General features: G+C 39.1%; 1 protein-coding gene across 1 annotated transcript; it reads left to right on the top strand.

Annotated features, from left to right (window-relative positions):
- The first annotated feature begins 1910 nt into the window (after positions 1-1910).
- On the top strand, positions 1911-11218 carry LOC140137815 (uncharacterized). Its single transcript, XM_072159598.1, has 5 exons — positions 1911-1916; positions 2677-3118; positions 3586-3687; positions 4873-5013; positions 9868-11218. Exons 2-5 carry the CDS (start codon positions 2745-2747, stop codon positions 10460-10462), a joined length of 1212 nt encoding a protein of 403 aa, XP_072015699.1. The 5' UTR covers positions 1911-1916; positions 2677-2744; the 3' UTR covers positions 10463-11218.
- Positions 11219-11535: the final 317 nt, after the last annotated feature.

The following is an 11535-nucleotide window of genomic DNA, read 5'->3' as shown; positions in this document are numbered from 1 at the left end:
TTTACTTTACTTTACTTTACTTTACTTTACAAAATTAATTTTACAAAATAAAAAAGGAAGTGGGAGGGGACGCTAAACATGTTTGTTTTTTACTCGATCTTACTTTTACTTTTAGTATATACTAATATAGTATATACTTTACTTTACTAAGTTACTTTACTTTACATTCTTGTCATTCATTCGTTCCCGGGATTCGTTCATTGATTCATTCATTCATTCATTGGAAACAGGACACGTTCAGCATGTTCAGCATTGTTCAGCGATTGGCCGTCTTGCAGATACGTGGACGCTCTCATGCTTTAAGGCGAAGTTCTACAGTAAACAATACCTGACAATACTTCTATAGGATGGATGGGATACCACGGGGACACTGGGAATGAAAATTTGGCATGAATTTGGTGATTTGGTAAACATTGGATGGAGGGGAGGAGTGGAACTCTCAATTAGTGCTGGTACGGCATGCAGAAATATTAGATTTTTTTAGGAAGTCGATGTAATATTTTGAAGGTTTACACATACGATTTTGGAATCGGTAGGTATGGTCGATTATTAATTAATGGGAAAACTGAGTCTGAAACTCGGAATTTACGGAACCTGCCGAATTCGGAAACCTTTTCATGTTAGTTTATTTGGCATGTTTGGAGTGTACATTTCAGCCTAAACAGTGTCTTTTAAACATAGACATCATATATATAGTAACTAGACCAATTATAGTAGCCCCCGAGTAGCCCTTGGATTGTGACAAGCTCAGCCAAGAGGAATGCAAATTAATATTAAAAAATAGGAGATGATTTTTACATTTTAAAATACAAATTACAATCATAAAGTAAGCTTATCATCTGTTGGTGCTAGCATGCTAGTGACCGACACGCCAAGACCGTGACATCATGCAAATGTATTTTGTCAAAATTATAGTAACCGTACCATATCAAAAAGACAAAAAATGTAACCCAGAATACTTTGGTCTTCTCCACTACGATTTCCAGTCCACTGACATCTCTGATATCGATACGATGACACAAAGTCTAGAGCCATGAGCAATTAAAGAAAAAGGGTTGCTCACACACACACAAAAATTAAATTTATATCAAATTCTCGTGCATCCTACCTTTCCTGAGGTGAGAGCTGGTCAGGATAAGACTTAAGAAATCATATCTGGTACATCAGTGCTAGACTACATGTAGTAGTTCTGAGCACATCTGAAGGTGTAAAATGACCAGAATTGTGACTGAAAAAATTGCCGTTTAATTTTATTTATCATCATTCATTCAAATTTTTTTTTATGTCGACATGTCGGGATACGTGCCTATGTCGACATTATGTCGACATAAGGCATGTCGACGACGGCACAACATATTATGCACACAAAGTTTTGTCAACTTGCCGAGAAAGGTCAAATTTTGCCAAATTTAATCTCTGTGCAATCCTATGCAAGTCCCACATCACATCGATAACGGCGATCATGTTTTTTTTCTGAAGTTTGGCTGGTTCCCACAAGTGTCATGCACGTGACACAGCTAAAATAATGGACCGGGAATCTGGGATCATTAAAACGGCAACCGTTTCAAAATACGCAATGACAGTAAACTTAATGGCGAGCGGTCCGAATTTTGAGCCATACAAGTTTACGTGGTGAACTAGGGAAAGTACCATACCCCATTCATGGCCTTTGTGTGAGGATAGGAAAGAGAAGGCCATGATGTTTCAACTTTCGGACTTAGTACAAAAATGGAATATGGATCAGAATTTTGACACTAATAAGAGTCAAGATAACAGAATCAAACACTTGCTTGTCTACTTTCAGATTGCAATGTATGAGTACAACTGAGAGTGAATGATGGCATGGACAGGGTTTACAGATGAACAGCTGATGCAGCTAAAAACAGAGTCAGATGGAGGTACATGTACACAACAAGGTATAGGACACAAGCAGTGGTGTATCAGAAGGGGGGGGGGGGGTAGATTGCCAGCCAGATGACTTTTACTGGGCTGGCCAGCTTGATCTACTGCATACCGAGCAGAAAATGAACAATATAATGACTGTGTGCATATTTTTGTTTGGATCTTTTATTCGATTTCTTTTTGATAATGGGTCAAAATAGGGTAAAACTACAATTTTTCCCTAACTGTTTGACCTAGTTATTTGGGAAGCTTGGTTGCAAGTGGAAAACTAAAGAAATACACTTTAGCAAAATTAATTTGCCAAAAAATGCTCACAAAAACAACCAGTTTATTGCACCTTGCCCCAGGAATAATTTGTGCATGTACACCCAATGACCACTGAAAAACTGCTATGCAAAATTGATAAAATGCTACACAAAACAAGAAGTGCATAGCAGTTTTTGCGATGCAAAAGAAATACTGGAAACGCTGCCTGAGCCGAAGTTAACTAGAAAATATGAGCTGGGGTTGTTAGTCAGGTTGGCCATCTTGAATTTTTCAAATGATAACTGTAGTGGGTTAAGGGTTTGTAGAGTTCAGGAATAGAGCTTAAATCATCTTACATCATATTATCAATGTATGCTTTTGATACAGACACAGTAACTTAATAATGTTGTAAGCTACGAAACCAATCACATCTTTTGCCTTTCTTGAAATAAAACTTTTTATAAAAAGTGATCATCATTGTTGAAATTCATTGTTTCATCAGATATTTCCTTTTGCCTTTAACAACAGATCATACAAGAAGTAACCAACAACTTCGTCGACCTCCCCAGCATGCACGGATCGGTGCACCAAGACGAATGCAGAACAAGAACACAGCGCAGAGGGGAAGAGGACCAAGACCAAACACAAATTCTTCCCCAAATGCAGAGAATTTGAATCCAAATCAAATGCTGTCAAAGCCAAAAGAGATTCCCGCATCACAGCAAAGACCCAGACCATCTTCGACATCTGATGAAGATCCTGCACAAAGAAAAGGAAAGGGTAGACCAGTCAGGAATGATAACAAGGTGGTGAATGAGAGAGGAGATTCATTAGCAGCTCAGAGGAAGCCAGAGGGTGTAGGACATGATGGTAGGAACTCTAGTGGAAATCAACAGAAGGTGGCAGAGGAGGAGGAAGTGGAGAATAAGGAAGTTGTGACAGAGGAACTGGATGAGAAAGAGGGACTCAGGTATGTGAATTTGAAGTTTGATTCTTTGGTGATGTTCAGTGTGTACTGTACAGTCTCTTCTTTTGTGTCCTCACACTATAGAAATTCATTGTTGGGACACTTTGTTGGACCCATAGGTAGTTCTGTGCAAGGTCGTTCTCTGCACAGGCCACCCGCAAGAGCAAGCATTTGAACATATTATTTTTTATAAAATGCTAGAGTGAAGCATTTTAATAAAAATGCTAGAGTGAACAATGTTGCATAGTTTGTGGCTCTGTACCAAAATCAGGTATTGAGTAATGGAGATATTCTGCACCGCTTTCAACTGCCAGTGTATACATTAACAGCCTTAGAAATAGGTTTCTGCCTGTTTTCAAATTCAAAATAACAAATGAAACAAAACAGGTATTTACATGGTACATTCAGAGCAGACCAAACCTTAATAAGATATTCAAATGGTTTACTTGTTTATATTTATCTTTCACCAGCCGTGAGCTTACAAAACTGGAGAGGTTCCAGGAGGAACAGAAGAAAATGGAGTCTGACAATGCCAAGAGGAAAGCATTGCTATCAATGGCTATAGCAGATAGGTAAATACATACAATTAAATTTTTATTAAAGCGCAGTGATTTATAGTGCGCTACGCACAGGCACAACGCCTAGACGTTGATCCACAAGCCTCAGCACACTTTACAGGTTGTCGCTGACCACGGCCCCCAGGGCCGTAGCAAGGTTGAAAAATGTGGGGCGGCCATCACAATGTGAAAATTGAAACAAAGATATAAAGAAAAACATAACAAATTTCTCAAAAAGTGGGGAGGCCATGGCATCCCCGGCCGCCCCGCTTGCTACGGCCCTGAATGCCCCACATCATTCCGTAAACCATTAAACAACAATTCAGGGACTTTGCTGCTTCAAGAGCGCACACCCTAGACATTCTACAAATAATCATCGCAACCAGGATCAGCTCCCGGGTTACAACAAGACAAATTAGCAGTAAGTTCCTTGTCTAGGGGAATTTCAAGCTAACTCAATTTTTCCACGAGAGGGTACTAGGCACCGCCAGGGTTCGAACCCGCAACCTCTCGCACCATAGTCAAACGCCTTATCGATTGAGCTAACTTGACTGCTAGGGTGAAAGGAATGAGCCAAGTAAAGGGGACAGGTTAGACTTTCATTTATCTGGTTTGGTGACAACCCAAACTGGCATCTAAAGGGGCTGTGAAGGGTGAACTCTATTTCAGTCCAAGAAGCAAGTGGCTCAGGAAAGACATTTTGCTGTTTTAAGAATTATTACTTTTTGGCTACATTTGGTGGTTCCAACAGTGTGATAATTATTGGTTAGTACCAAGGAGGGTCTGTCATATTAGCACTGGAACTCAAAAATTGAGTTTATCAGATACATTCCTTGGTCTCACCTCGTCAAGGCTTTATAGCTAGAGAGGCGTCGGGCCGTCATTGCCGTTTTGCGATATGAAATCATGTTGAATGTTACAAACCACTGTTAAGAGCCTCTAAATGTCTATAAAAAGGCACTTTATGATAAGTACGAACTTCAATAGGCACCATTTTGTTAAAGCTTTTTTACTTCCGAGTGTAGGTAATAGAGCCATTTCTTAAAAACTATTGTTTGCATGTATTCTTTTTGGCCGTTGGCGGCGCTCTTCCAGAATCCCAGACTGGGTTGGACGCCTGGCTAATGCCCTGCACCTCGTGTATTCATCAACTCAACACATCAAGTAATATTTTCAGTTATGTCACTCATTGTTGTACAGAAAGAAGAAAACCCAAGCTGAGGCCAAGCGTCTAGCCTACATTCAGAAGGAGCTGGCCAAGATAGAAGACTTGCTGACAAATGATGTCAGAATATTGAGGGACAGGATAGAAGAGGCTAGCAGAACATATCTAGAAGCACAGTAAGTGGCGTAGGTCTTTCTTGGTTCATAATTCATACTTTAGTTAAATCTTTGTAACTGCTTCTTTTAAATACTTGAATCATTTAAAAACCTTTTCAAACTTAGTTAAATGTATCCATTTCCAAAGTTATCAATTGACAATTTCCGCATTCCCCCAAATCCTTTATGAATAAGTTCCAAACTACATTGCCATTTTCACACAAAGAGCATACTCTTCTTATTGAACAGATTCATCAGGAATACAATAATCAGATTTCAAAGTTTTCATAGTATAATTCCAAGAAACAAGAGCACCAATGGCGCTGTGGCTCTTTGCTTTTTGGGACAGTGAAAGTAATTTTTCTTGGGAGTCAAATGCGCAACAGGTGACATCATTTGATTATGTGACAGGTCACATGTTGGTTGGTACATGTAGCTATCTCATTTGCAGAGCATACATTAATCAATTTAGGACAAATTTGAACTCAGATGACCCCTGGGTGACCTCGGATGACTCGAAATTCCCTTCCAAAATTTGACTCCAAAGTTGACTGTACTTACCAAGTTTCATGCCCATACAAGTTTTAGTAATTTGACCTCAGACCCTGGGTGACCTCAGATAACCCTGAAATGACCTTCCAAAAACTTGACTCTAAATGTTGACTGTACCCACCAAGTTCCATGCCCATACGACAGTTTTTAGTAATTTGACCTCAGTGACCCCTGGGTGACCTGAAATGACCCCAAAATGACCTTCCAAAAACCTGACTCTAAATGTTGACTGTACTTACCAAGTTCCATGCCCATATGACAGTTTTAGTAATTTGACCTCAGATGACCCCTGGGTGACCTCGGATAACACTGAAATGACCTTCCAAATACTTGACTCTAAATGTTGACTGTACCCACCAAGTTCCATGCCCATACGACAGTTTTTAGTAATTTGACCTCAGATGACCCCTGGGTGACCTGAAATGACTTTCCAAAAACATGACTCTAAATGTTGACTGTACCCACCAAGTTTTATGCCCATGTGACTGTTTTTAGTAATTTGACCTCAGATGACCCCTAGGTGACCTTGGATGACCCCAAAATGACCTTCCAAAAATTTGACCGCAGATGATCCCTGAGTGACCTCGGATGGCCCGAAAGGACCTTCCAAAAATTTGACTATAATTGTTGACTGTACCCACCAAGTTTCATGCCAAAGCGACAGTTTTTAGTAATTTGACCTCAGATGTCCCTGGGTGACCTTGGATGACCCTGAAATGACCTTCCAAAAACTTGACTCTAAATGTTGACTGTACCCACCAAGTTCCATGCCCATATGATAGTTTTTAGTAATTTGACCTCAGATGACCCCTGGGTGACCTCAGATAACAATGAAATGACCTTCCAAAAACTTAAATCTAAATGTTGACTGTACCCACGTAGTTCCATGCCCATATGACAGTTTTAGTAATTTGACCTCAGATGACCCCTGGGTGACCTTAAATGACCCTGAAATGACCTTTCAAAAACCTGACTCTAAATGTTGACTGTACCCACCAAGTTTTATGCCCATGCGACAGTTTTTAGTAATTTGACCTCAGATGAACCCTAGGTGACCTCGAATGACCCCAAAATGACCTTCCAAAAATTTGATCTCAGATGATCCCTGGGTGACCTCGGATGGCCCCAAAGGACCTTCCAAAAATTTGACCATAAATGTTGACTGTACCCACCAAGATTCATGCCAATGCGACAGTTTTTAGTAATTTGATCTCAGATGACCCCTGGGTGACCTGATGACCCTGAAATGCACTTCCAAAAATTTGACTCCAAATGTTGACTGTACTCGCAAAGTTTCATGCCCATACGAGTTTTTAGTAATTTGACCTCAGATGACCCCTAAATGACCTCAGATGACCCCGAAATGACCTTCCAATAATTTGACTCTAAATGTTGACTGTACCCACTAAGTTTCATGCCCATACGACAGTTTTTAGTCATTTGACCTCAGATGACCCTGGGTGACCTCGGATGACCCACAAAATGACCTTCCAAAAATTTGACCTCACATGACCCCGGGTGACCTCGGAAGACTCTGAAATGACCTTCCAAAAATGTTGACTGTACCCACCACGTTTCATGCCCATACAACAGTTTTTAGTAATTTTACCTCGGATGACAGATAAAACAAGGGGTCATGACCCCTTAACTTACTTAAAATATTTTAAAAAAAACACCTTGGGGTCAAATTTTTTTAAGGTCAGGTGAACAATTCTTATGACATTACTATGCTTATGCCCCCAACCCAACTCCTGGACCCCCTCAAGGTATTTCATTAGGATTTTTCATAATTTTTTTATTTCATCTATTTCAATCAAATTCATTTCAATCAAATTTATTTGTTTCACTTTTATTTTGTGTTTATTATTTCATCACATTAATTTTGCATTTTCTTATTTTATTTATTGTGTTTTTATTTTCATAAGTAGGCCTAAAGATCACTATTTAAATATTATTTTATTTCTATTTATTTACTTCAGCGCTCCCAATAGCATTATGAATATTTATTAATAGCATAATGAACCAATCACAGCCGGTTGAGCTTGTCATACAGGCTTGATATAGCAAGTACGTAAAATTTTCCACATGGTGAAATATATTCTTTTTTGACGTTCCTATTATGCTCAGATTCGACTATTTGAGACAACAAAATGTCCTTATTTTAACAGTTTTGTGTAAAATATACTCTATCCTATGTTCATACGAAACATGAAAAAGGTTGCTTTGGTGAAAGTTATGAAATTGATGGATTTCCGGCGACCATTATTTTTGAAAGATCGGACCATTTATCATTTTTTGGCGACAATTTTGCTTTCGTCCACATAAATTGCTATGTGATTTTCGTCAATTTACTCCAAGAAACTTGGTGCTTTCATAAATTCAGCCATAAAGTCATCATTATTGATTCTTAATCTGCTGTAAAATCTAGCATATTTGTGAATATTGATGTAAACCAAGCTACGAATAACGATAGCTTCGACATGGTTTCATGTTTACACTTTTCTTTGATGTAGCCGGCCCTATTAAATTGTAATTTGTTTTCAATAATATAATTGAAGATTTCTCCACTTATCTTTTCCTTTATAAGGGTTCTTTCTCCTTTTTTATTTGGTGAAAATTCAGTATTTTTCCCCCGATGCTTTGGCCGGGGCTCTCAGTCATAGATAGCGAGTTGCATTCACGCATTGCTTGGGGTTGGTATCTGGGTACCGGTAGGCCTATGGAATGAATATTTGCTAGGTTGCGATGCATGTGCTCTACTGCAGCGCTAGCAGCGATGACCGGCCCGCCGGACATGTCCCTGGCGGGTACCTGGATTGCCGTGTGGCAGGTATGCATTTTATTATATTCCAGTGATCGTCATCCGGGATCATCATCAAGATTTACAAGCAACTAGTGACATAGCTAGACCTCCTTCCACCTCGCCCTTGTGAAAATGTCAATGGTATCATTCGAACATTATTTTCTTCCTAATCATCTTGGTAAACTATTTTCATGATAATTATTTTATCAAAAGTAGCCATGCTGCACCAGCCGGCGTATTCAAAGTCCGAATGTAGAAAATCACGACCTTGACCTCATGCATAGAAAATAACCATGGATTCAAGGTTGCCAAACCCGCAATTTTGTAGCCCATTGGGCGACTTTTGAAGATTTTCCCCGCGACTTTTCCCTGCCCCATATAAACCAATGGTAAAGAGAAAAATTGGGCGACATTTCGGTTATTTGACCCGCCATTCAAGCTGAAATTTGTTGGCAACCCTGGTTATTTAGCATTAATTTAACTAAATTACTACGCCGCTGGTCTCTAAATATTTTGAAGTGTTGTCCCATGGTGACGAAACTCCCGAGAACTCAATAAACAATCTGGACAAAGGAATCATCCAATCACGTTTCTAGCCACGTGAGATCACCGCAAAAATTCATGATAAAGGTCACTTTTCCAAAGAAAAATAGTGCAATCCGTCAATTCCCGCCATGATCTCGCAACTTAAATTACTCAGACCAAAATAATCTCTAGCGCATACAGGGAACCAAGCAAAACGATAGAAATGACTGTTTCTCATGACGACTTTTGACTTTTCTCACTTCAAAATAAGTACTTTCCCCACCCCAAATTCACCTCTAAAGGAGTGCAATCGATTGAAAAATAACTCAGCAAAGCTTAGAACCCAATGTGATATCTAGATATAACATACAAAAAAAGCCTTAGTATAAAAAAGCAGCGCCGGAAGTTGCCGAAAAATGAGTTAAAATATGGCTACCATCGACTTGGACTCCTTAGGCCCATTAGCTCCGCTAAGAGCCAAAAACTCATGTTTTCCATACAGTTTTGGTAATCCAGTCTGTTGCATTTCTCAATGGTGTATACTAATCGATCCTTTGTTGGATGGTATGACGTCATCGGAAGATGATGACACCCTCCGGATCAATTGGATTGCGGTGGAACATTACTGTTCTTCAATGTCTTTGCACACGCATGGTGACTGATTAGTGTTGGATTTCAAGCATGTTCTGGGACTGTAGCTAGAGCATGTGCAATGGTGATTTGGTGACATAGTTTGAAACTTTAATTCACAAATGATTTTGGGAAATATCCCCACCAAGGACCAAAGCCCTTAACTCAGTGCAAGCTGGCAGGACAGCTGGAAATAATGGTTTTAATGAATAGGTCATGAAAACTAACTGTTCACCCAGTCCTGCCTATCTACATTGTACAAATGGTTTCTCAGAACTTGTTCACTGCCAACTAAGACTTCCACATTGGAGAAACTTCAATACTAAATTCATTTCTGTTTTTGTTTTTTGTTTGTTTTTGAAAAGGAAAAGGTATCAAAAGGCTGAAGAGGAATTTGTGGCAGCTAAAATGCAGCTTCACAAAGCTGAAGACACAAAGGAAGCTCTCACAGAACATCTCTGCACAATAATCCATGAAAATGAGATACGCAAGTCCCAGAAATTGGAAGAGTTGGTCAATAAGTTAGAAGTTGGGAATTTGGATGAATTTGAAAAACAGCTCCATGAGGAAGCTCAAGTTCCGCAAAGTCCCACCAAACAAACTGTCCTTAAAACAGACGATACAAACAAAATCAATCAAAATGGGCCATCTGTTGTCATAGCAACAAACCAAGCAGCTTCAGAAAAATCATCACCTGAGACTTCAGGTACATCTACAGACAAGCTTCAGAACTCTCCTATGACTGAAAAGACTGTAGAATCACAAACGGTAGAGGGCGCTGTGAATCAAGCAATAGAGGGCGATATTAATGTAGAATCAAACAAAGGTGCTAAACAGGAATCTGCTGCAGTCATTCCAACTTCAGGAGGAAATCAAGATTCGAACCCCAATCCAGATCAGAAAATGGAAGAAAATAAAGGGGTTGGTTCAGATGTGACAGAGCCCCCTAGTGTGAGCTAACAGCAGAGACCATGCTAAAACTCCCATCAAACACAAAATGTTTTTAAAAAGATATTTTGTGTTTAATGTAGGTTTTTATTATTTTCATGTTGCTTCATACAACAATCATGAAGATAACGATAATCTTCTTTAGGTCACAGGTCAACAATATATATATTTATTGTAACATTTAAATGGTTCACTAGTAAACGGTGTAGTATTACATTCAGTCTTTAAACTTTCTATAAAGCAAATCAAATTTTGCTCACAATAATAATGTATATCAAGCAATAATTATTTCAAAGAAAAGCAATATCCAATCGCAGCTATTTTGGAAGATTTCAATTTTAATTTGATATTAGGTGACGAAAAAACACCTTGTTCTACACGTGGACAAACCAAACTAAATCTACTTTTTGCCCAAAACAGCTGAATTTACATGCATACAGAAATTTCTGTCAAACAAACTCTTATATATATAAATTAAAGGGGACAAATTTAATTCCCACAGGTCAGAATGGCTATATCTCTTTCAATTGGACCAGACTCCTTCTTTGCTTTGGGGAGCTTATTACACCTCAACTGCGATTCTGTTACCTTTGAAAAAGGCCGGTACCACCTGGGTGGGGAGAGGCAATAGGGGTGAAGAGCCTTGCCCTATGTGTATAACACATTGACACCACTGGGATATGAACCCATGACCTTAAGCTACCTTGCGATTATGAGTCAGAGTCTTGGACCGCTGCGCCACCATGCCCTAAACTATACTTTTGGCCAGCGGATTTTGGAAAAAAAACAGAAAAAATAAAATCTAGGTTGACGGTCTAGCTTGTAGAACAGAGTGGTTTTTTGTCAGCGTATATGCAAATTTGTTAACTTGTGTGTTTTGATATTTAAAGTGTGTGGCACCGGTTGTATTCATCTGGAATGTATTATTTGTGATCATGATCTAACTAAGCCAAAGAGGAATTTTTTAAATGTCATGACATCATCATCATCATCATTGACTTTGCCCAGTAAGCAAGCATACTTATTTTGAAATCCTTCAGTTAATGAATGTGAAACTGTTTTATGCTGCCACTTTTCTTGAATAT

This window comes from Amphiura filiformis, chromosome 17 (genome assembly GCF_039555335.1).
Source record: "Amphiura filiformis chromosome 17, Afil_fr2py, whole genome shotgun sequence".
Classification (NCBI taxonomy): Eukaryota; Metazoa; Echinodermata; class Ophiuroidea; order Amphilepidida; family Amphiuridae; genus Amphiura; species Amphiura filiformis.
Note: the sequence above shows the minus strand (reverse complement) of the source record. Positions and strands in the feature narration are given on the sequence as shown.

What these genes read in the sequence shown, in the direction of transcription:
- LOC140137815 (XM_072159598.1), top strand. Translation starts at nt 2,745, where the DNA reads ATGCAGAACAAGAACACAGCGCAGAGGGGAAGAGGACCAAGACCAAAC. An exon ending in GATGAGAAAGAGGGACTCAG is followed by an intron (nt 3,119 to 3,585) that starts GTATGTGAATTT and finishes ATCTTTCACCAG; the next exon opens with CCGTGAGCTTACAAAACTGG. An exon ending in AGAACATATCTAGAAGCACA is followed by an intron (nt 5,014 to 9,867) that starts GTAAGTGGCGTA and finishes GTTTTTGAAAAG; the next exon opens with GAAAAGGTATCAAAAGGCTG.